This window comes from Arachis hypogaea, chromosome 15 (assembly GCF_003086295.3).
Source record: "Arachis hypogaea cultivar Tifrunner chromosome 15, arahy.Tifrunner.gnm2.J5K5, whole genome shotgun sequence".
Lineage (NCBI taxonomy): Eukaryota > Viridiplantae > Streptophyta > Magnoliopsida > Fabales > Fabaceae > Arachis > Arachis hypogaea.
The window spans coordinates 5,100,062-5,127,000 of NC_092050.1; the positions used below are offsets into that span (position 1 = coordinate 5,100,062).

The 26,939-nt window shown below is 35.0% G+C and overlaps 1 protein-coding gene across 1 annotated transcript; it reads left to right on the top strand.

Moving 5' to 3' along the window:
* The first annotated feature begins 7,149 nt into the window (after positions 1 to 7,149).
* Positions 7,150 to 9,282, top strand: LOC112747802 (bax inhibitor 1-like). The gene is made up of 6 exons (XM_025795992.2): positions 7,150 to 7,368; positions 7,789 to 7,932; positions 8,037 to 8,128; positions 8,390 to 8,576; positions 8,657 to 8,812; positions 8,936 to 9,282. The coding sequence occupies exons 1-6, from the start codon at positions 7,261 to 7,263 to the stop codon at positions 8,984 to 8,986; spliced, it is 738 nt and encodes a 245-aa protein (XP_025651777.1). The 5' UTR covers positions 7,150 to 7,260; the 3' UTR covers positions 8,987 to 9,282.
* The last annotated feature ends 17,657 nt before the right edge of the window (positions 9,283 to 26,939 follow it).

Sequence of the window (26,939 nt, forward strand, 5' to 3'; positions counted from 1 at the left end):
TCTAACAAGAAAACAATGGAAAAGAGAAAAGACAGCAGCAAAGCTAAACAGGATTAGACTAGTCATGTACAATAACAGGAGACAACTCGGCCCAAGGCTCTAACCACTCGAGAAAACCACACATGGATTTGGTAGCTATTTTGGCCACACTACAGAAAAAATGTATTACTTAATAATACCACGCGTCTCTTTGTTGTATCTTTACATGATAAATTATATTTTAAACTGATTTAATGTGATTGAAATTTATGTTTTTGAAATTGAATATAAAGATGAAATTGGAAAATAAAAGGAGAGTCCAAATGCGGTTATTTATTCTATCTCAAAAGCTAGTAGTATATATCTATAGCAAACAATTATAAAGATTGATTGTTTTGAACAAAACTATATTTTTATATGTAAGTGCAAGTGCTATAATAAAATAACTCATATGACGGGACTCAAGAAAAATCTTAAAAAACAAAAGACTTCACAAGTAATTTAACACTAAACTACAATAATAACTACTAGGTGAATTTGAGCCAGGGAAAAGTTGATAGATAAGTCCATTTTCCAAGTATACTACACCATAATCGTGACCACCAACAATATAAAGAATATCATGATCGATCACATTATTAATAATAACTATACTATATGTACACTAAAATCAACTACTAAAATTAGTCATTAATATAACACACGTATATTTAATAACTGATTTTGATGTACAAATAATATTTTTGTATTAATAATTACTAAGGTTTGACGCACCACTTGATAATTTGTATAACAATAGATCAACATGCAAGCAGGTGAATTATATCCGAGTATTGTCGCGTAGTTCTCCAATGTATTTATTCTTGACCGTGTAGGTTGATTCATCTTATCATTGTTCAACATATAAACATCTAACTTATAATCCAATCAGATACTTGCGGCTGAAGGCACAGGATCGGGAACAAGATCATCGGGTGGTGTCACCAATGTTTTGAAACCAAGGAATGGAACCCCTGTCTTGGCATCATACTCGTGCAGTTCAGAAGCGAATATATATATATATGAAAGAGGAATCAACGAAGAGAATCGAGATAAGAGTGAAGTGTGAGGTGCGGTCAGAATTAGATATTTACACGGCTATGGATTTCAACTAGGATACTAGCTAACTGTCATCTAGTGTATGGACGATGAAAAAAAGGAGAGTGTTAGGTAAACAATGATTATTTTGAATAATATGAATAACTACCAAATAAATAAAAATACACTATATCTTAATTTAATGTTACCAATTAAATTTAAGATTAATTTACTCTTTTAACCCTATCAATTTACATTATTTACACATTGTACAAAATGTTGTTAATTATCTATACTTTTCTTAAAAAAAGCCTACAAAAAATTAAAAAAAAGTATAAATAGCTAACTTAATATGCTTTCAATTAAGTCACCTAGAAGCCAACTTTCAAAATATCTTATTTTAAATTTTTAAAAACTAATTTTACACTCAAAAAACCTGATTTCAAAAAACATGACGCTGCGACCTTCTTCTCTTCCTAATTTCAAATCCTCTCCTTTAACCTATCGCTGCGTCGCGTTCCAATATAAACTGTCGCAGTTACATCACACACGATGTTTTTTTAAGTTTTGGACGCTTCTATTTTTTAGGTTTTAAATGTATTTTTGTTATATGTTTTGAATGTTTTTTTCTTATTTTTTATGTTTTTTTATTTTGAATAATTTGTTTAATAGTTTTATATGTTTCTTTTCTTAATTTTCACATGTTCTTTTTTCAATAATTTTAAAAATCTCATTTTGTTAGGTTTTTTATTTTTAAAATAATTTTAAACATATCTTTTTTGTTATGTTTTAGATGTTTTTATATTCTAAAGTGATGTATTTTCTTTATCATAATTAAAAGACTTTTGAATAATCTTTTATAATAATTTTAGATGTTTCTTTTTATTACGTTTTAAAACATTTTTTGTTGTTTTTGTTTATAATTTTTCTTTTTGCATCACCTTCTGTCATCTGCAACTACTCGTGACGTCACAAACGTGGTAATGCAATCCTCTCTTTTTTTTTTTCTTCCTCCATGTGTTGTTTTAGATGATTATTTTTTTAGATTTTGGATAATTCTTTTTAACAGTTTTAGATGTTTTTTTCTTAGTTGTCGAATATTTTTTTTATGTTTTAAAATAACATCTAAAATTTAACAAAAAAATCTAAAATCATAAAAAAATAACATCTAAAATAAAAATAACATTCAAATTCGTTAAAAAAAATTATCTAAAATCTAACCAAAAAAATATATAATTATTGTACTTTATACTAAAACTTTTACAAGTGATCTAGAAAAAAAGAAAAAAAGTATGGAGAGAGATGAAAGAGAGAGAAACAGAGAAAAGAGAAAGAGAAAAAGAGAGGTGAATGGAGTAAAAAAATACGTGTTATTTAAGTGTAAAATTAATTTTTTAAATTTTAAAATAAATTTTTAAGAAATTAAATATTTAATTTTATATAAAGTTAATTTTTTAGACTTTTTCTTTAGGAAAAAACAAACCTAAACAAAATTGCAATATTTAATGGAATTAAAAATTATTTCTGACAAATGATACAAAACGAGATATGAATTTAGCACATAATTCCCTTAATTAATCCGCCTCTAGAAACCATCATAGATACAAACAAAAAGGAAACAAGACAGCTTCCCGGAAAAAAAAAAAACTGACAGCTAAAAATATGATTTTTGGTGAAAAGTTAGTTTCATTTCAGTCTCCTTTTAGAAAAAAATAGAATTTTAATGAATCTCAGCTCAGCTCATCTTTAAACTTCTCGCTATCACTTATTAATTAAATAAATCTTAATTATTTATTTATTATAATTTGTATTAATAATTCTAATTTAAAAACATAAACTATAACAAAAAATCATACTCTTTTATATAAATATGAGAATAAGATACTTCACTATTAAAAAATAATTAGTTGTTTAAATATAAGGATTTAGATCCTCTAAAGTTTGAATTTCACTTTAAACTTTAAAAAATCCAAATCTTAAATATAGCACCAAATTTCTAATTTTTTTAGTCTTTATTTAATTATTATTTTTTTATTTCTCTTTTTTTTCTCTTATCATTTTTCTTCTCAAATAGTTAAAACTACCACTATAGTCACTCGAATTATAATTTTTGTTTCTAGTTAAAAAAATCATAGAAAGAAAAGATATTTAATAATAATAATTTTAAAGTAGAGGATTAAAATAAGATAAATAAAATATTTAAAATAAAAATAGAACACTTTAAATATTAAAGACAAAATTAAGACTTAGTCCAAACGATAAAAACTAAAAAAAATATTTTATTTTTTCAAAATTAGGAGTAAGACACAAACTTGCGATCTTTAGGTGAATATGGAGAGACTAGGGTTAGGATTCGGTGGTCCCAGAACCTTTGGACCACTTAATGGTCCTATTAGAAAACATGTTTTTAGAGTTTTTTTAATAATTGCTACATAGTTCTTGAACTAATTTTAATTACAAATTAACCCCATATATTTTATTTAATTATATACACTATTTTTTATTTTATAAATTATTATTTTATCAATTATCTATTATCTATTATATTTATTAATAATCAAATACAAAAAAACAACCAATTATATCCTCTATTGATCCTAATAAAGCTTTTGGCCATTCCAATCGATTAAAATATTAAATTTGATCTCGTGACATTCGTCCATGACTTCCAAATCATGTTTCCTTGAAATTCAGTCGATTGGTTTATCAAAACAATCGATTGAATTACAGTGTATCACAAAACAATCGATTGAAAATTGTAAGGTAGAATAGTTTTCACTTAAACCAATCGATTGTTTATACTTTCCAATCAAATGAATGCCAAAAACAATCGATTATTTTTGTTACTCAATCAATTGAATTCACGAAAACAACATGAATTTGTCAAATACAATCGATTGGAAAGTGATGACATTGAAGTTTTAGCCAAATTCAATCGATTGGTAATGTAATCCAATCGATTGGAAGGTGATGAAGTTGAATTTTTTGCCAACTTCAATCGATTGGTAATGCTACCCAATTAAAAGTAAATAATATTTAAACTTTTTTGTTTAACAAAATTAAAATAAAGCACAAAAACAAGAATAAATTTGTATAGGAGTACATTCATTATGTTATAATTTTAATAATTAATGTAAATTTTAAAAAATTGAATAAATTTATATTTATTTTGATTATATTCAAAAGTGAATTATATGTAAAAAATTGAATAAATTTATATTTATTTTGTGTGAGGATATTTTCGATTGTTAGAGCCGATACAGCGGTTATGATAAAAAGTGTTGCAAGAAGCTACTAAAGCAACCTATGTATTTAAGCCTTGTTACAGGAAGGTCTGGATGGCAAAATAGAAGGTCGTTGCACAGATCTACGGAGATTGGGAAGAATCGTATGCCGAGTTGTCCCATTGAATCCTTGGTGTGTAATCCACAATGAATGAAACCGTGGCGTTGTTGAAGACTTCTCCGGTGCGTGTTGGTAATCAGGTTGATGAATCTACCCTGTACTTTCATTGTCTTTTCTGGACATTTTCTCATGCATTGAGACATTTTGACATTGCAAGCCACTGGTCAGTATCGACGGGACTCATTTGTACAGAAAGTACGGCGGTATTTTGCTTCTAGCTATTGTGCAAGATAGTAACTCGAATATCTTGCCCATTGCTTTTGCACTTTTGGAAGGGGAGAATGTAAAGTCCTGGGTTTTTTTCTTATCCAACTTGCGTTAACATGTGACTCCGCAAGAAGGTATTCTGGTGATCTGTGATAGGCACCATGACATTAAGGCGGCACTGGAGGCACCTGACAGTGGTTGACTACCACTTCATTCATATCGAGCGTTTTGCATTCGTCAAATTGTAGCTAATTTTCCCCCAATTTCAAGGGTCAGGATGCGAGACGGCTAATTTATGAATCAGTCACTCTCTGGATACTTAAAACATAATCAACTTTGTTGTCCCAATGCAAATGCCATGTCTAAAAATAACTCAGGAACCACCTATCTCCATCCCTACCGTCCTTGTCATGAAGCTAGTCTGTGTTCAGGGTTGGTTCAGGCACATGCTGTATGCCATCAAACTATGGGAACACCCTATCCACTTGATGTCACTCATTCAAGACAAAATATATCAGGCTAGTGACCACCCACCATAACCGACTATGCCCCTCAGCTAAAATCTTCAAATGAACAACCACAAACATGTCAAGCGCAATATAAGGCTCCGACACAATCTGCAAATGACAACAGAATCTACCATTAGTACACCATATACAGCTATGTCGACGAACGAGTAATGAAACTTCGAAACAGATACAAACAACTTACATCTCAACCACCCAACTGGTCTAATGCAAGGCGAAACTAGATGATTTTTTGCTCCTTTCGGTCAGATGTCGGTAAATAAGTGGCCCACCTGAAGAATGACAATGTCATACGAATAAATAATCCAGGATCTTAAAATTTAATAACTGGCAAATAAATAATGAAAGCCTAAGTGCATAAACCGATACCTGGATGCCAACGGAAAAGAAAAGTCGTCAAATCCATGCGGTTTGAGAGTAGGGAACTGCCAGAATATCCAAGACTGTAGTAGCTGGAGGGGGCCTGCCAAGTTCGTGACATTTCTATTGGTCACCCAACACATGCATCGATATAGCCATGCCAACATAGCCGAACCCCAACTATAAATTCCCAACTCATCAAGCCTCGCCACAAACGGCAACCACCATATATGTACTTGATTTGCACTTTTGTCACCAAACAACTGAGTGGATAGCAGCATCATAATGTACACACATGCGTATATGCGTACGGTATCCTCAGTCACATCCGTCGGTAGCATCTTGAACCTCTCATAGAACCATGTGAAGTAGACTGTGAACTGCTTTACCTTATTTGGCAACGGAAGCTCGCCAAATAACTCTTGAAACCACTCCCAAACCGGTCTGCCATCATCCATCAACTGGTCAAAATCTGTGAGGCATCCAGATACAGCCTTTTCATCAACAGACAACCCGAGTTGATATGTCATAACCTGCAACGTGATGGTATACTTCTCGTTCCCGAATGGCATATGAAAGGTGTGCGTCTCAGGACGCCACCTCTCAATGAATGTGCTGACCAGGAGCTCATCCAACCAGAACCAACGCATATTCAGCCTGCTAGTCAAATGGTACAAATCAGCCCTCTCCAAATAGGATATGATCCTATTATGCAAAGGCATATTCTGTTGCCTTCGAATACTGTAGATACACCTACTTAATTGCATGATGTAAAAAAAAAAAATCACACCAAATGAAATTTTAATACTTACAAGTTTAAACCATAAATTATCATCGGACACAAAAACTACAAATTTTTTGTTTATCTAATTTTAACTAAAATTTTAGATACACTTCCCTTAACATTATTTTTCAAACTAATTTTATTAAAATAGAGAAACAACACTTATGAACTTTTACACAAAATTTTGTTTAATAAATCGTATTTTACAACAAGCAAAAGATCTCCAACTTTTTTAAATTTATAAGTCCTATGTTTTAAAATTTAAAGTTTAAAATTTAAATTTTAAGACTTAAATCTTAAATTTTAAATAATAAAATACCAACCTTAAATTTTATTTCTAAAATTTTAAACCTTAAAATTCAAATTCTAAATTACAACTCTTCTAATTTTAAAATTTTAAATTTTAAATTTAAAGTTTAAAATTTTAAATTTTAGTTTTTAAATATTATATTTAAAAAACATCCATTAAAAGGACATTTGAAGATTTTTTAGGTTTAATTAGAATTTTTATAATTTTGTTAAATTTTTAATTAAAATTTTTTATTTTTTAACTGAATTTTTATATTATTTTTAGTTTTATAATTAGATTATTTTTGTGTTAAAAATATTAAAATTAATAAAATATTTATTTTAAAAAAATATACTGTGAAAGATTTAATTTAAATATTAATCATAGATATTTTTAATATATAAAAATTTATTTTATTAATTTTAATTTTTTAATGTTGATAATAATTTAATTATATAGAAAATAATAAAAAATTAATTTTAAAAAATATATAAAAATCTAGTTATAAATTTAATGAGGAGCGACTAATTCTTTTTTTAAATATAAACAGGAGTTTCCTTCAGTTTTGCAATTCCATTCTATTTCGTTTTGTTTCTGCTCCTTTGTGTGTAATTGGAGAAAAAGAATCAACAATGGATTCGTTCACTTCGTTCTTCGATTCAAGAAGCCGCCGATGGAACTACGACACTCTCAAGAACTTCCGCCAAATCTCTCCCGTCGTTCAGAATCACCTCAAGCTGGTAACGCTATATTAAACCCCTTTCTGCTTCCCCTAACTCCTTGTTCTTTTCCACAATCACCAAATCGTTTTTCCTATATTCCGTTGAAATCTCTATCATAAAGCCTGATTTCTTATGCTTTTTGCATTAGGATTCTATCAATTTAGTTCTTCCGTTAATTACCGCTTTGAAATATGCTTATTTCTAGGGTTTGAAGATTTGAGAATCACTTGTTCCCGATAATGTTCGATTCTCTTTGGATAATATTGGGTATACCTATATTTTAGAATTGTGCGACCCATCAAGTTCCTTTCTTTTGTACCACATTTAGAACGAGACCGTTTCTCGCAATTTGTATTCAATTTGTTGAATTTTCTAATTTCTGCTTGTCAATTCTAATTTATGTATGTGTTGTGTTGTGATTCATTGATTGATTTGTAGGTTTATATCACACTCTGTTGTGCCGTGGTTGCTGCGGCCGTTGGGGCTTACCTGCATGTTCTTTGGAACATTGGCGGTTTTCTTACGTCAGCTGGATGCATGGGAACCATGATCTGGTTGCTCTCAACTCCTCCATCTGAAGAGGCACGAAACATTTTGCTCTTGTGATCTTCTATTTGTTTCATTTCATGTTTTTTTGCAATTTATTGTTACTTACAGAGCCGTTTGTTATTTTTTAATATGTGTAGCAAAAGAGGGTCTCTTTGTTGTTGGCATCAGCCCTGTTTCAGGGAGCCTCCATTGGCCCGTTGATTGATTTGGCCATTGAAGTTGATCCAAGGTGTGCTACTGCTACCATAACATTGTGTCATTTTTTACTATGATCTTTTGGGAACGCTTTTTTATCTTCGGTTCAATATCAATGATGAGGTTATTGAATTACTTTAGGGATTGTATTCATATTCCCTACTAGAATTTTTATTAGAGCAATTCCCCAACAATTCTCAGCTTTATTTTTTCCTTCGTTTGACAACTATTTTTCTATACTTAAGAGTATTGTGGCTATTGGGATAAATTCATGATATATTTTTCTTTGCTACAGCATCATCTTTACTGCATTTGTGGCAACTTCTTTGGCCTTTGCATGTTTCTCGGGAGCAGCTTTGGTTGCAAGGCGCAGGGAGTATTTGTACCTTGGTGGCCTGGCTTCTTCTGGTTTGTCCATTCTTCTCTGGTTGCACTTTGCGTCTTCTATCTTTGGAGGTTCATTAGCTCTCTTTAAGTTTGAGGTGAGCACTTGGCGATTTGAATATCTTTTTTTGCAACAAAGTGAGGTTCTTATATAGTGTTTGTTTTGCAACTTGTGCAGTTGTATTTCGGGCTTTTGGTGTTTGTCGGCTACATTGTGGTAGACACTCAAGAAATAGTTGAGAGAGCACACTCTGGCGATCTCGATTATGTGAAGCATGCTTTGACCTTGTTCACTGACTTAGCTGCCATCTTTGTCCGAATTCTCATTATCTTGGTGAGTTTGATCATTGAACAGCTCGCCCTTTTCAAGTTTTACCTCTATTCTTCGTTTTCGATTCTGTTGTTGAATTCGTACTGACAGAATTGTTATTATTATTTGTTGTGCATATTTTTTCAGGTGAAGAATTCAGCCGAGAGAAATGAGAAGAAGAAGAAGAGAAGAAACTAAATCAACCAGGAGCGTATATGTGGAGATGTCCATAAAAGCTGTCTAAACGGCTACCCAGTTAGAACTTGTTACAGATGTGAAGTTAATTTGTCGTTTTTATCTGACTTGACCATTAGCACTACACGTTATGTTTTTTTTTTATGATTTTTAATAATGGATAACCAGATGTAGTAGAACCTTAGTGCTATGTTTTTATCGTGGAACATGATGTAGAGATATTTGTGTACATGTACACACTAATGTTACACATATGGATTAAAAACTCCTATACAAAGAACTTGCTGCTTATTTGTGAATTAGAAGTAGAACACATCCGATGCCTATTATGAAACAGATCGTCTGTTTGCGTTAACTATTGAAACAGATGTTCGTATGAATGTGTATTTTACATAATTAATTTTGATTAAAATGGAATTGGTGTCAATGTGATTTGTGTTTGCATTTCTTTTGATTTTTTGTCAGAGAAAACGAGTATTATTTGGCTAAAATTAAGTTGAAATGTATAATTACCAAAATGGATATAATTTATATGATATAGGTTAAAAAATAAGAAAACGTGTATGCAATTTTCATAAGGTAAATTAATTTTGAAATAATTAAGATTAAGATGTATGAATAATGCAAGTATCATGTGTAATATTCTAAACTACTAAAATCATCCGCCAATAACTAAGTATTGCTAATTTGATGGGTTATTGTGGTAATCAATTGAGCCAGTGGACGAGACAGGTCACCTTGGCAGAATTTATAAGCCCTTCTTCCAATATTGATCTAGCTACAACTACGAGTTTTAACCAGATCTAGATCCCTCATTATTTCTCTAACCGTTGCAATTCGATCAAGCATACCATGAGACTGATAGATGCCACATAGGGCTATGTAGTGACTAGTATTATTTGGTTCTAACTGAAAAAGATGATGAGCTGTAATCTTTGCAATCTAAGCATCTTTGTGTGCATTACAGAACCAGCAAGAAAGGCACCCCAGATGTTTCCTGTTCCTAATGATTTCATGCTCTTCAACAATTCAAGTGCTTCAACAAGATACCCAGAGCGGCTCAAAAGATCCACCATACATGCATAGTGTTCAATCAGACCAGAGTGGCTACAACTGGCTAAGGCTGCTGTAAGTGCGACAGAATTTGGTGTAATTCCTCCATCAACCATCCTCTGAAACTGCAAGAGTGCTTCCTAACTTCCTCCCCATTTCCGTGCATCCCATAACATGATATCATGGTAGTCCACGTAACCACGTTCATGTGGCGCATTGTCCTGAAAACCTTCTCTGAATCATTCAAGCATCCACACTTCCCATACATGTCAATTAAGGCATTACCAACGGGAGCATCCACATCAAACTCAGAGTTCTTACAAACGTAACCGTGAACTTCTTTGCCTTTCATCAAGTCTCCTTCCCTCCCAGAAGCAATCAAAACGATAGGAATAGACATGGAATCCATCTTCCCCCCATTTGCAAGCAGCATTTTTCTAAAACAATGGATAACACGCAAATATAATCCAACCCTTAGAAACCCCGAAATCATCAAATTCCATGCCACAAAGTCCCTACAATGCATCTTGGAAAACACCCGAGTATGCCTCTGTTATCCCTCCGCGTTTCGCATAAAACTCGAACAAAGAACTAGCCACAACAATATACCTTTTATAGCCAAGTCTTATCACCCAACCGTGAACCATGACACACCTTACCAAAACAATAATCACCTACTCCTACACAAGCCTTAAAAAGCTGAGGCAATGTGTAATGATCTAGGCCAAGATTACAGCTCTTGAACTCGCCAAAAATAGCTAAAGCATTGGAATACAAGGAAGCTTCATTGTATGAGGCAATCATGATGTTCCATGAATGCATGTTTCTTATGGTTATTGTGTCGAACACCCTCCGTGCATAATAGAAAAGACGCAATCTACAATAAGCTAGCAAGAGATTGGTCTGAAGAGTGAGATGTAGAAGCAATCCTTTGAGAATAGTTTGGGCGTGACATTGCTTAGCTTGCAAAACTGCGGAGCAAAAACGACAATTTCAAAGCTATGTTACAACATATTTCGATTGTGTCATAGATTCTTCCTATAACAAAAAAAAAAAAAAACTTATGACTATGTAAAAGATTGGTCAATTATATCAAAAAGTCTAAGTTTATCATTCAATGGTATTATAATTGGAAAAGAATAGAGCTTTTTTTTAATTATTGATATCCATGATAGGCCTGGCACTATTAATTAATAAAATTAAAGAACCCCAACAATAACTCAAAATGAAAGTGCATAAAAAAAAATTAAAAACAAAAATCACGCAATAATAATTGATACTAAAAATCAAACAATCAAATCCATCCTAGCTGTATTCAAGGGAGACAAAATTATATTATACATATGTTGCAATTCTACAACTTAATTTCCTTTCACCTAAAACAAAATAAAAATAAAAGCTTAATTGATTTTTACTTTTTAAGATGAAAAGACGAAGCACATATATATAGAGGGCAGGTTTTATGTGGTTGAAATAAAAACTCGTTCAAAAATCAAAAGTGTTGCACTCAGGTATAGTGCGTGTTGATACATGTATTTGGACATCCATTTAAAAAATTAAAAAAATTAGTGGATGAAGACGAAGCTAACGATGGGTTAAAGTTAACTTTTATGTCATTTGTGGAGTAAGACCATAGAATATTACCATGGTATGAGGCAAATCCGAAAAAAGCTAAATGCTTCGGATACATCATATATATACATGCCATTTATTTCGTATTGGACAAAGTCTATTTTTGCATTTATTTATTTATTTCATTTGCATAATGCATAGACTGTATATTTTATTTATTTATTTATTCGTTTGGATGGGTGGTGTGTTGCATTACATCATTGCATTAACTCCAAATTGCAATGTTTCAAAGATGATGTAGCTTGGCTTTAGTCCTTCCGTAAAGTCACTCCCACGTTGGTCCGTTGGATGGAAAAATAAACCATGTACTGGTGGAATGGAATATATGTAGACGAAAGAATAAAGGGGCACTAATATTATGCAATTTTTAGGTACAAAAGAGTCATATTAGGTTGCAAAAGTTGGCCAATAATAACTTAAATTATAAGAGAAAAATGTTATTTAATACTGTTCTTGTGTTTAATACATTTAATGAACAACGAGGGTAGGGCGTGTATTTTTGCCATTTTATAATGACACCTTATTTTGAAATCCAAGTTAAGATTTTCTTTTTAAAACTATTTTACAAGACTTCAAATACATATAATTTATTTGTAGTATTGGCGAGATTTTTTTTTTCTCACTAAAATTAGAACCTATATAAGTATATATGGTAATATTATTGAAATTCTAGTTTTGTGGGAAAGGCCACCATCAATCTGACTCAATCTTGCTCATATATATATACCCAAATGGACCTAATATTACTTTAATTTATAGGGCGGTTACATCTAGTTTGTCCTTTATAATTGGCCAACTATTCCAACCCCAAAATCCTATGATTATGATTAACACTCCTGAATAAATAATTTTTATTCATCTTCATCTGATACTCTTCTTGTCCAAATATATACAATTTATCCGTTACATTCATTAATCAATTAATTATACACTAATTGTGAAATATTAAACTAAATAAAAAAATCATCAAAAGTGATAGCTAAGCATAGAAAAATAAGATTGATAATTGAGATGAATGAAATTAGAGTAATGATTAATTATAAGTCTTAATTTATTCTTTAATTATCTTTTTAATAATTAAAATGAGTATATATATATATTTTTTGAAAACAAAAAAGATAGAAAAAATTCAAAACTTTTGTTATTTAAAAAATAGAAAGATAATCAGAAGATGCATTAAAACTCCTAATCATTTTTCATAAATTAATTACTCAAAATAAAAAAATATATTTTTGTTAAAGTGAATATTGAATGGGATGGAAATGTGTGAAAGATGCCAAAACAGTTTGTAATAAAAGAATAGAAACAAAACGGATGAAAATGAAATACAAATATATTGATAGCATTTCTATAAACAACACATACATATATACAGTTGGTTAGAGCGATAATTTTTTTTCTCTTATTTACTAATCTTGAGTATTTAATAGCTATATCAGGATATCTTGAGTTATGTCTTCCGTAGAATTTTCAATATTAGTAAAAAGTTGTCTCTGATAATAGAAGAATATATATATGTAAGATAAAATAAATAAAAATAAACAAATAAATAAAAGCCACTCTTCACTCATAGTTTCACAATGCAGTGAAGGGGTAGGTGTAGAGTAGCGTGAACCATGATGCTTAACCAAGAAAAAAAGATTTAGTGTGAAATATGCCACATTCATATTCATGATATAAGGTGGGTGCCTACGTAATATATGTGGGTTTTAGATTGTTCACATCTCCAACCCAATGAAAAATGACCACATTGCATTACCTGTTGATTGTTAATGAATTGCTTTTTTTATCTTATTTTTTATTTTTTATTTAAGGGTTCGTGCTACTGTTCCACCTATTTTTGTTTAGACTTTTGTTTTAAGAATTATTTGAAATTGGGTTGTTTTGGGTCTGAACGTGAGGTTCACACTCTTTTTAGTTTTTAGCACAATGTGCGACGTCTACTGTTATCGAGGTACTGTGGTTTGAGTTCCTCGTAGGAAGGTGGGGGGTAGTACTTGCAAGAGACTCCGATATTTAAGTTAGCAATAGTTTAAGCAGGTTTTTAGTAGATTGCATTGGGTTCGAAAAATATTGGAAGGTGACAGAGTATTTATAAGTGTAGATGTAGAGTCAATAACCACCCTTCGAATAATTCCACCTTTGGTGGTAGGTCGGTTACTCCTTTTGAGGTTGTTGAGATCTCCTTTTTAAACGAGTAAGAGAGTTTGTAGTAGATGGTTGAGATTTATCTTATTTGAATGAGTTGGGCCAAGTTGGCGCCGTGTGGGTCGACCTTTATGAGGTTGGATAGGTCCCAGAGTGTGGTCTGGACTCTTGCTTTGTAGACTGGTGGTGCACGAAATTGTGATCATCAATGGCGCCATCAACATGGTACGCTCAATTGCAATCTCAACTCTTTATCACAACTTCGCACAACTAACCAGCAAGTGCACTGGGTCGTCCAAGTAATAAACCTTATGCGAGTAAGGGTCGATCCCACGGAGATTGTTGGTATGAAGCAAGCTATGGTCATCTTGTAAATCTCAGTCAGGCAGATTCAAATGGTTATGAATGATTTATGAATAAAGCATAAAATAAAGATATAGATACTTATGTAATTCATTAGTGAGAATTTCAGATAAGCGTATGGAGATGCTTTGTCCCTTCCGTCTCTCTGCTTTCCTACTGTCTTCATCCAATCCTTCTTACTCCTTTCCATGGCAAGCTGTATGTTGGGCATCACCGTTGTCAATGGCTACAGTCCCGTCCTCTCAGTGAAAATGTTCAACGCGCTCTGTCACAGCACGGCTATTCAGCTGTCGGTTCTCGATCATGTCGGAATAGAATTCAGTGATTCTTTTGCGTCTGTCACTAACGCTCCACAATCGCGAGTTTGAAGCTCGTCACAGTCATTCAATCCTTGAATCCTACTCAGAATACCACAGACAAGGTTTAAACCTTCCGGATTCTCTTGAATGCCGCCATCAATTCTAGCTTATACCACGAAGATTCCGATTAAGGGATCCAAGAGATATCCACTCAATCTAAGGTAGAACGGAGGTGGTTGTCAGGCACACGTTAATAGGTGAGAATGATGATGAGTGTCACGGATCATCACATTCATCAAGTTGAGGAACAAGTGATATCTTAGAACAAGAATAAGCTGAATTGAATAGAAGAACAATAGTAATTGCATTAATACTCGAGGTACAGCAGAACTCCACACCTTAATCTATGGTGTGTAGAAACTCCACCGTTGAAAATACATAAGTGATAATAGTGATCATTGGCTTCGGCCCCATAGAGGGAACCAGAAGAACCAAGATCTGATCTAAGATCTAAAGTGATCAAAAGATATAAATACAATAGCAAAAGGTCCTACTTATAGAGAACTAGTAGCTTAGGGTTTACAAATATGAGTAAATGACATAAAAATCCACTTCCGGGCCCACTTGGTGTGTGCTTGGGCTGAGCATTGAAGCATTTTCGTGTAGAGACTCTTCTTGGAGTTAAACGCAGCTTTTGTGCCAGTTTGGGTGTTTAACTCCCATTCTTGTGCCAGTTCCGGCGTTTTACGCCAGAATTCTTAAGCTGACTTGGAACGCCTGTTTGGGCCATCAAATCTCAGGCAAAGTATGGACTATTATACATTGCTGGAAAGTCCAGGATGTCTACTTTCCAACGCAATTGAGAGCGCCCAATTGGGCTTCTGTAGCTCCAGAAAATCCACTTCGAGTGCAGGGAGGTCAGAATCCAACAGCATCTGCAGTCCTTTTCAGCCTCTGAATCAGATTTTTGCTCAGGTCCCTCAATTTCAGCCAGAAAATACCTGAAATCACAGAAAAACACACAAACTCATAGTAAAGTCCAGAAAAGTGAATTTTAACTAAAAACTAATAAAAATATAATAAAAACTAACTAAAACATACTAAAAACATACTGAAAACAATGCCAAAAAGCATATAAATTATCCGCTCATCACAACACCAAACTTAAATTGTTGCTTGTCCCCAAGCAACTGAAAATAAAATAAGATAAAAAGAAGAGAATATGCAATGAATTCCAAAAACATCTGTGAAGATTATTATTAATTAGATGAGCGGGGCTTTTAGCTTTTTGCCTCTGAACAGCTTTGGCATCTCACTTTATCCTTTGAAACTCAGAATGATGGGCTTCTATAGGAACTCAGAATCCAGATAGTGTTATTGATTCTCCTAGTTAAGTATGATGATTCTTGAACATAGCTACTTTATGAGTCTTGGCCGTGGCCCAAAGCACTCTGTCTTCCAGTATTACCACCGGATACATACATGCCACAGACACATAACTGGGTGAACCTTTTCAGATTGTGACTCAGCTTTGCTAGAGTCCCCAATTAGAGGTGTCCAGGGTTCTTAAGCACACTCTTTTTGCCTTGGATCACAACTTTATTATTTTTTTCTTTTTCTTTTCCCCTTTTTTCGTTTTTTTTAATTCAATACTTTTTCTTGCTTCAAGAATCATTTTTATGATTTTTCAGATCCTCAGTAACATGTCTCTTTTTTCATCATTCTTTCAAGAGCCAACATTCATGAATAAAAAATTCAAAAGACATATGCACTGTTCAAGCATACATTCAGAAGTTAAAGTATTGCCACCACATCAAAATAATTAATCTGTTATAAAATTCAAAATTCATGCAATTCTTCTCTTTTCCAATTAAGAACATTTTTCATTTAAGAAAGGTGATGGATTCATAGGACATTCATAACTTTAAGGCATAGACACTAAGACACTAATGATCATAAGACACAAACATAGATAAACATAAGCATAAAATTTCGAAAAACAGGAAATTAAAGAACAAGGAGATTAAAGAACGGGTCCACCTTAGGGATGGCGGCTTGTTCTTCCTCTTGAAGATCTTATGGAGTGCTTAAGCTCCTCAATGTCTTTTCCTTGCCTTTGTTGCTCCTCTCTCATGACTCTTTGATCTTCTCTAATTTCATGGAGGAGGATTGAATGTTCTTGGTGCTCCACCCTTAGTTGTCCCATGTTGGAACTTAATTCTCCTAGGGAGGTGTTGATTTGCTACCAATAGTTTTGTGGAGGAAAGTGCATCCCTTGAGGCATCTCAGGAATTTCATGATGAGTGGGATCTCTTGTTTGCTCCATCCTTTTCTTAGTGATGGGCTTGTCCTCATCAATGAGGATGTCTCCCTTTATGTCAATTCCAACTGAATAACAGAGGTGACAAATGAGATGAGGGAAGGCTAACATTGCTAAAGTAGAGGACTTGTCCGCCACCTTATAAGGTTCTTGGGATATAACCTCATGAACTTCTATTTTCTCTCCAATCATGATGTTATGAATCATGATAGCCCGATCTATATTAACTTCGGACCGGTTGCTAGTGGGAATGATTGAGCGTTGGATAAACTCCAACCATCCTCTAGCCACGGGCTTGAGGTCATGCCTTCTCAATTGAACCGGCTTCCCTCTTGAATCTCTCTTCCATTGAGCGCCCTCTTCACAAATGTCTATGAGGACTTGGTCCAACCTTTGATCAAAGTTGACCCTTCTAGTGTAAGGGTGTTCATCTCCTTGCATCATGGGCAAGTTGAATGCCAACCTTACATTTTCCGGACTAAAATCTAAGCATTTTCCCCGAACCATTGTAAGCCAATTCTTTGAGTCCGGGTTCACACTTTGATCATGGTTCTTGGTGATCCATGCATTGGCATATAACTCTTGAACCATTAAGATTCCGACTTGTTGAATGGGGTTGGTAAGGACTTCCCAACCTCTTCTTCGGATCTCATGTCGGATCTTCGGATATTCACTCTTTTTGAGTTTGAAAGGGACCTCAGGGATCACCTTCTTCATGGCCACAACTTCATAGAAGTGGTCTTGATTCACCCTTGAGATGAATCTCTCCATCTCCCATGACTCGGAGGTGGAAGCTTTTGCCTTCCCTTTCCTCTTTTTAGAGGTTTCTCCAGCCTTAGATGCCATAAATGGTTATGGAAAAACAAAAAGCAATGCTTTTACCACACCAAACTTGGAAGGTTTGCTCGTCCTCGAGCAAAAGAAGAAAGAAGAGAGTAGAAGAAGAAGAAATAGAGGAGATGGAGGTGGCTTTGTGGTTCGGCCAAGGGGGAGAAGTAGTGTTTAGGTTGTGTGAAAATGAAGAAGTAAAGATGGGTTTATATAGGGGTGGAGAGGGGGGTAGGGTTCGGTCATGTATGGGTGGGTTTGGGAGGGAAAGTGGTTTGGATTTGAATGGTGAGGTAAGTGGGATTTTATGAAGGATGGATGTGAGTGGTGAAGAGAATGGTTGGATTTGATAGGTGAGGGGTTTTTGGGAAAGAGGTGATTGGTGAATGGGTGAAGAAGAGAGAGAGTGGTGGGGTAGGTGGGAATCCTGTGGGGTCCACAGATCCTGAGGTGTCAAGGATAATTCATCCCTGCACCAAGTGGCGAGCAAAAATGCTCCTTCTGCCGATTCTGGCGTTAAACGCCGGGCTGGTGCCCATTTCTGGCATTTAACGCCAGCTTCTTGCCCCTTCCTGGCGTTTAACGCCAGTCTGGTGCCCTTTTCTGGCGTTAAACGCCCAGAATGGTGCCAGACTGGGCGTTAAACGCCCATTTGCTGCCTTTACTGGCGTTTAAACGCCAGCAAGATTCCTCCAGGGTGTGCTATTTTTCTTTCTATTTTTCATTCTATTTTTGCTTTTTCAATTGATTTTGTGACTTCCCATGATCATCAACCTATAAAAAAAACATAAAATAACAAAGGAAAATAGATAAATATAACATTGGGTTGCCTCCCAACAAGCGCTTCTTTAATGTCAGTAGCTTGACAGTGGGCTCTCATGGAGCCTCACAGATACTCAGAGCCATGTTGGAACCTCCCAACACCAAACTTAGAGTTTGACTGTGGGGGCTCTGTTTGACTCTGTTTTAAGAGAAGCTCTTCATGCTTCCTCTCCATGGTTACAGAGGGATATCCTTGAGCCTTAAACACAAGGGATTCTTCATTCACTTGAATTATCAATTCTCCTCTGTCAACATCAATCACAGCCTTTGTTGTGGCTAGGAAGGGTCTGCCAAGGATGATGGATTCATCCATGCACTTCCCAGTCTCTAGGACTATAAAATCAGCAGGGATGTAATGGTCTTCAATCTTTACCAGAACATCCTCTACAAGTCCATAAGCTTTTTTTCTTGAATTGTCTGCCATCTCTAGTGAGATTCTTGCAGCTTGTACCTCAAAGATCCCTAGCTTCTCCATTACAGAGAGAGGCGTGAGGTTTATGCTTGACCCTAGGTCACACAGAGCCTTCTTGAAGGTCATGGTGCCTATGGTACAAGGTATTGAGAACTTCCCAGGGTCCTGTCTCTTTTGAGGTAATCTCTGCCTAGTCAAGTCATCCAGTTTTTTGGTGAGCAAAGGGGGCTCATCCTCCCAAGTCTCATTACCAAATAACTTGTCATTTAACTTCATGATTGCTCCAAGGTATTTAGCAACTTGCTCTTCAGTGACATCTTCATCCTCTTCAGAGGAAGAATACTCATCAGAGCTCATGAATGGCAGAAGTAAATCCAATAGAATCTCTATGGTCTCAGTGTGAGCCTTAGATTCCCATGATTCCTCATTAGGGAACTCATTTGAGGCCAGTGGACGTCCATTGAGGTCTTCCTCAGTGGCGCTCACTGCCTCTTTCTCCTCTCCAAGTTCGGCCATGTTGATGGCCTTACACCCTCCTTTTGGATTCTCTTCTGTATTGCTTGGAAGAGTACTATGAGGGAGTTCAGTAACTTTCTTACTCAGCTGACCCACTTGTGCCTCCAAGTTTCTAATGGAGGACCTTGTTTCAGTCATGAAACTTTGAGTGGTTTTGATTAAATCAGAGACCATGGTTGCTAAGTCAGAGTGGCTCTGCTTAGAATTCTCTGTCTGTTGCTGAGAAGATGATGGAAAAGACTTGCCATTGCTAAACCTGTTTCTTCCACCATTATTGTTGTTGAAACCTTGTTAAGGTCTCTGTTGATCCTTCCATGAGAGATTTGGATGATTTCTCCATGAAGGATTATAGGTGTTTCCATAGGGTTCTCCCGTGTAATTCACCTCTTCCATTGAAGGGTTCTCAGGATCATAAGCTTCTTCTTCAGATAAAGCATCCTTAGTACTGCCTGGTGCAGCTTGCATTCCAAACAGACTTTGAGAAATCATATTGACTTGCTGAGTCAATATTTTGTTCTGAGCCAATATGGCATTCAGAGTATCAATCTCAAGAACTCCTTTCTTTTGATTCGTCCCACTGTTCACAGGATTCCTTTCAAAAGTGTACATGAATTGGTTATTTACAACCATTTCAATGAGTTCTTGAGCTTCTGCAGGCGTCTTCTTTAGATGAAGAGATCCTCCAGCAGAGCTGTCCAATGACATCTTGGATAGTTCAGACAGACCATCATAGAAGATACCTATGATGCTCCATTCAGAAAGCATGTCAGAGGGACACTTTCTGATCAATTGTTTGTATCTTTCCCAAGCTTCATAGAGGGATTTACCTTCCTTTTGTCTGAAGGTTTGGACTTCCACTCTAAGCTTACTCAATTTTTGAGGTGGAAAAAACTTTGCCAAGAAGGCATTGACTAGCTTTTCCCAAGAGTTCAGGCTTTCTTTAGGTTGTGAGTCCAACCATATCCTAGCTCTGTCTCTTACAGCAAAAGGGAATAGCATAAGTCTGTAGACCTCAGGGTCAACCCCATTGGTCTTGACAGTGTCACAGATTTGCAAGAACTCAGATAAAAACTGATGAGGATCTTCCAATGGAAGTCCATGGAACTTGCAATTCTGTTGCATTAGAGAAACTAATTGAGGTTTAAGCTCAAAGTTGTTTGCTCCAATGGCAGGGATAGAGATGCTTCTCCCATAGAAGCCAGGAGTAGGTGCAGTAAAGTCACCCAGCACCTTCCTTGCATTGTTGGCATTGTTGTTGTTTTCGGCTGCCATGTCTTCTTCTTTGAAGAATTCTACTAGGTCCTCTACAGAGAGTTGTGCTTTAGCTTCTTTTAGCTTTCGCTTCAAGGTCCTTTCAGGTTTAGGATCAGCCTCAACAAGAATGCTTTTGTCTTTGCTCCTGCTCATATAAAAGAGAAGAGAACAAGAAAATATGGAATCCTCTATGTCACAGTATAGAGATTCCTTGAGGTGTCAGAGGAAAAAGAAAAATAGAAGGAAGAGGTAGAAGAATTCGAACTTAGAAAGATAGAGTTCGAATTGTACATGTTAGTCCATAAATAGAAGAATGTGAGAAGAGGGGAAGAAATTTTCGAAAATAAATTTAAAAAGATTTTAAAAACATTTTGAAAAATTGAAGAATGATTTTCGAAAAATATGATTGGGAAAGAGATAAACTGTTTTTTGAAAAAGATTTTGAAATTAGAAATCAAAAAGATATGATTGAAAACTTATTTTTGAGAAAGATGTGATTAAGAAGATATGATTGAAAAGATATAGTTTTAAAAAGATATGATTGAGAAGATATGATTTGGAAAAACAATTTAAAAAGATTTGATTTTTAAAATCAATGACTTGGCTAACAAGAAAAGATATGATTCAAACATTAAACCTTTTTCAACAAAAAAGGCAACATACTTGAAATGTTGAATCAAATCATTAATTGTTAGCAAGTATTTTTGAAAATGGAAAGAAATTGATTTTGAAAATATATGATTGAAAAGATATGATTTGAAAAAGATTTGATTTTGAAAAATTTTGAAAACTTCAAAAAAATTTGAATTAAAAACAAAATCTTCCCTCTTGTGCCATCCTAGCGTTAAACGCCCAGAATGGTATACATTCTGGCGTTTAACGCCCAAAACGCTACCCTTTTGGGCGTTAAACGCCCCCTGGCTGGCGTTTAAACGCCAGTTTTCCTTCTTCACTGGCCATTTTGAGCGCCCAGCTTTTTCTGTGTAATTCCTCTGCTGTATGTTCTGAATCTTCAATTCTCTGTATTATTGACTTGAAAAGACACAAATTAAAATTTTTTTGGATTTTTAATGATGAGAAAAAATCAAAATGCAACTAAAATCAAATAAACAATGCATGCAAGACACCAAACTTAGAAGTTTGTATACTACTGACACTAACAAATTGAGAATGCATATGAGAAACAACAAAACACACAAAACAAGAGAATTTCAAGATCAGAGCAAGTAAATCATCAAGAACAACTTGAAGATCAATGAAGACACATGAAAAATGCAAGAAGAACAGAAACATGCAATCGACACCAAACTTAAAATGAGACACTAGACTCAAACACGAAATATTTTTGGTTTTTTCGAAAATTATATGGAGAAGAAAATAAAGAGATTCAAAATTTTTAATAAGAATTCCAGGAATCATGCAATGTTAGTCTAAAGCTTCAGTCTAAAGGAATTAGACATGGCTAGCCAAGCTTCAGCAGGACATTGCATTCAAGAGCTAAATTGATGAGAATCAATCAGCTTTGGTGATGATGAAAACATCACCTTGAAACACTAGAATTCATTCTTAAAAAAATCTGAAAAATACCTAATCTAAGCAACAAGATGAACAGTTGTCCAAACTCAAACAATCCCCGACAACGGCGCCAAAAACTTGGTGCACGAAATTGTGATCATCAATGGCGCCATCAACATGGTACGCTCAATTGCAATCTCAACTCTTTATCACAACTTCGCACAACTAACCAGCAAGTGCACTGGGTCATCCAAGTAATAAACCTTACGCGAGTAAGGGTCGATCCCACGGAGATTGTTGGTATGAAGCAAGCTATGGTCATCTTGTAAATCTCAGTCAGGCATATTCAAATGGTTATGAATGATTTATGAATAAAGCATAAAATAAAGATAGAGATACTTATGTAATTCATTAGTGAGAATTTCAGATAAGCGTATGGAGATACTTTATCCCTTCCGTCTCTCTGCTTTCCTACTGTCTTCATCCAATCCTTCTTACTCCTTTCCATGGCAAGCTGTATGTTGGGCATCACCGTTGTCAATGGCTATAGTCCCGTCCTCTCAGTGAAAATGTTCAACGCGCTCTGTCACAGCACGGCTATTCAGCTGTCGGTTCTCGATCATGTCAGAATAGAATCCAGTGATTCTTTTGCGTCTGTCACTAACGCCCCACAATCGCGAGTTTGAAGCTCGTCACAGTCATTCAATCTTTGAATCCTACTCAGAATGCCACAGACAAGGTTTAGACCTTCCGGATTCTCTTGAATGCCGCCATCAATTCTAGCTTATACCACGAAGATTCCAATTAAGGGATCCAAGAGATATCCACTCAATCTAAGGTAGAAGGGAGGTGGTTGTCAGGCACACGTTAATAGGTGAGAATGATGATGAGTGTCACGGATCATCACATTCATCAAGTTGAGGAACAAGTGATATCTTAGAACAAGAATAAGCTGAATTGAATAGAAGAACAATAGTAATTACATTAATACTCGAGGTACAGCAGAGCTCCACACCTTAATCTATGGTGTGTAGAAACTCCACCGTTGAAAATACATAAGTGATAATAGTGATCATTGGCTTCAGCCCCATAGAGGGAACCAGAAGAACCAAGATCTGATCTAAGATCTAAAGTGATCAAAAGATATAAATACAATAGCAAAAGGTCCTACTTATAGAGAACTAGTAGCTTAGGGTTTACAAATATGAGTAAATGACATAAAAATCCACTTTCGGGCCCACTTGGTGTGTGCTTGGGCTGAGCATTGAAGCATTTTCGTGTAGAGACTCTTCTTGGAGTTAAACGCCAGCTTTTGTGCCAGTTTGGGCGTTTAACTCCCATTCTTGTGCCAGTTCCGGCGTTTTACGCCAGAATTCTTGAGCTGACTTGGAACGCCTGTTTGGCCCATCAAATCTCGAGCAAAGTATGGACTATTATACATTGCTGGAAAGTCCAGGATGTCTACTTTTCAACACAATTGAGAGCGCGCCAATTGGGCTTATGTAGCTCCAGAAAATCCACTTCGAGTACAGGGAGATCAGAATCCAACAGCATCTGCAGTCCTTTTCAGCCTCTGAATCAGATTTTTGCTCAGATCCCTCAATTTTAGCCAGAAAATACCTGAAATCATAGAAAAACACACAAACTCATAGTAAAGTCCAGAAAAGTGAATTTTAACTAAAAACTAATAAAAATATAATAAAAACTAACTAAAACATACTAAAAACAATGCCTAAAAGCGTATAAATTATCCGCTCATCAACTGGGCTTTTAATCATTTTGAGCCTGGCTAAATTATAGGCCAGTGCATGAACAATACCCCCATTCAAGGTCGAACTTTACGAAGTTGGGCTCAAGCAATCAGATTACCAAGTCGAAATGTTGAGCTGTGGAGAAGTTGTTTAATAGTTTGAGGTCTGAAGCCAATAAGATCGGTTGACTTGACGTAACTTGAATGTTGTAACGTTTTCTTAACGTTACTCTGTAATCATATGTGCATTTTTTTTAGCGTTAGTTTCGTACAACTCGTTCAGTTCGAGTTGTTTTGAGGATGCATGACTTGTTTTAATACAAATCACCTTTCTGAAACTTATTATGATTTTGTATAACTCGTTTTATACCGAGTTGATTTGAAGGTTGTAGAGTTGTTGCACGACTTTGTTTTTGGTATAAATCGCTTATTTTGAGATATGATTATTTCTTGATCTAATTTCATGCAACTCGTTTAAATCTGAGCTGGTTTTAGGACTTCACGACTTGTTTTAAGTACAAGTTGTTTACTTTGAGTCCTTTTAAATTATCAGATCATCTTTATAACCATAAGACTTTGTTGCTTTATCCATTGTGCCCCTGCTCGAGGTCGCGCATCATGAAGTTGGACTCGAGCGATAAAGTGGGTCGGATGGTTAAGTCGGATTTTTGAAGTCAAATTTTCATAAAGTCTTTCAATGATTTGTTCAACTTGTTCGATTCGAGTTGTTTCTAGAGTGATAGAATTTTGTACGATTTGTTTTCAATACAAACCGCTTATAACATATGGTTATTTTTTACTCGATTTCATTCAACTCATGAGTTTGAGTTGTTTTAAATCATCAAACCGTATTATAACCATTGGACACCAATTTGAACCTCGTTGCTTTATCCGAGTGACCGTTTAACAGGTCGGCTCGTGATTTTTGCACTTTGTTGAGCATAAAATTGGTGTCTTAGGTGAAGGGATTATATACTTATTCCATCTCCTTTCTAGTTTTTATAAGGTTGTCATTCTTGTGTATGATACAACTTGTTTTACCCAAGCTATTTTGTTTGGAGGATTGTTTTTAAGTTTCGATTTTGTTCAAAATGTTTTTACCGTCCTTTTATTCCTTTTCAACTCTTTTTTTGTACAAGTCATTTGGTTGGAAGATTGTTTTTATATTTTGATTTTGTTCAAAATTTTTACAATCCTTTCTTTCCTTTTAGACTCGATTCTATACGAGTCGTTTGGTTAAAGGATGGTTTTTCTTGTCATTTTTTGCTTTTACCCTTTTTATGGCTTTCTTAGCTTTTACAATACATGCTTTGGACTTATCATTTTCGACATTCTCCTAACTCGTTTTTCGTACGAATTTGCGGGTTATAGGATTGTTTTTACGATTTTGATTTTATTTCAATTCGTTTATACAATCCTTCGTTGAACTCAAACCTCATCGCTTCAAGAAAGTCGGATTAAATCTCTTTTTTTGAGACTCGATTACGACCATGCCGCCTTTTAATAGGTCGGTCGTGTTTTATATATTAAGTTACTTTTGCGATTTGTTTTAGGATTGCCTATTCCCGACTTGTTTTTCGTACAAGTGATTTGATGAGGTCGGTATCGATTCGCTTATGTAACTTCTTACACCAATTTGAACTTCGTCGCTTTATCTTGCCGACCAATCAGGTCGGGCAATAACTTTCACGCTTTGTCGAGCTTAAATTGGTGCATTTTAATTGTAAAAAATCAATTTTTATAAGAAATTGTAGTATTCCCTTATGTTGGAGGCATGTCACGGCCTGGGTAGTTTGTCATCCTTGAGGTCGGACATTTCGTTTCCTAAGACTTCACGGTCTTTTCCAGTATGCTGTCAGTTTTTCTTCGCCCGACCTCTATAACCCGATATTATTTCTTATCAGGATGAGGTCTTCTGTGGCGAATCTTGTCGTACCTCGTAGCCATCCTTTGTCTCGAAACATCTTTTCTTATCTGAGTTTGCTCTCGAATTTCTGGAAGGAGGTTAAGCTCTTCTTTTGTGCTCTGACTTTATTGTAGAATGTTGCTCCTAGTTTTTTTTATTTATGTCGATGGGAATCATGGCTTCTGTGCCACATGCATGTCGAAAGATATATTTTTCTGTGGTAGTTTGAGTTGTTCCATATGCTTATAGCATTTGTGTGAGCTCTGAAAAGTCAATTAGTAGAAGTCAACTCGTAATACCTTTTTGGCTAGTGACCATGCTACTAAGTGATTTTCATAGATGCCACTATAGACTTCTTCTAAGACTTCCTCAGTTTTGGAGGTTGGGACGCACTTCAGTAAGGGTGTAAGTATTCCTCTTCTATAGAAAACGCTATGAACCAAAGAATAGTTTTGTACTTTCCTTATGAGTCTACTTGCTTTCCTTTCTTCTTTAGTCTACTTGCTTTCCTTTCTTCTTTAGGGATGATTTCGAATTTGAGATATTCAATAATAGGAATCATCCATCCCAAGTTTAGATTGGAGATTGTCAGTGCATCTGACTTGTCGACTTCCTTAGCCATTGATGGTATGTGGGGAGTTTTATGGATCAGGCTTTTATTGTTACCCCCTGGTTTAGTGCTAGTCAATTTGGAGAGGGCATTAGCTCGATAATTGAGTTTTCGAGTTATGTGCCTCACCTCTGTTTTCTAAAATTGTCCGAGTTGCTCTAGTGTTTTCTCTAAGTACCTTTCATGTTATGATCTTTAGCTTGGTAATCCCCATTTATCTAGTAGGTTTCACTTGGGAGTCACTAAACACTATGACTTTTAATGCTTCCATTTCTTTGGCTAGCCTTAAGCAATAATCATGACTTCGTACTCTACTTGGTTGTTGGAGGTTGAAAACTCAAATTTTAATGAGAGCTCTACTAGAATTCCTTTTTCATTCTCAATAATGATTCATATTCCACTACCAGCTTTATTTGAGGATCCATCCACATACAAATGCCAAGTTGTTAGACTTTCTTGTTGTTCTCATGTGTATTCGGCGAACTATTGAGATTTGATTGCTGTACAAGTTTCGTATTTGAGGTCCAA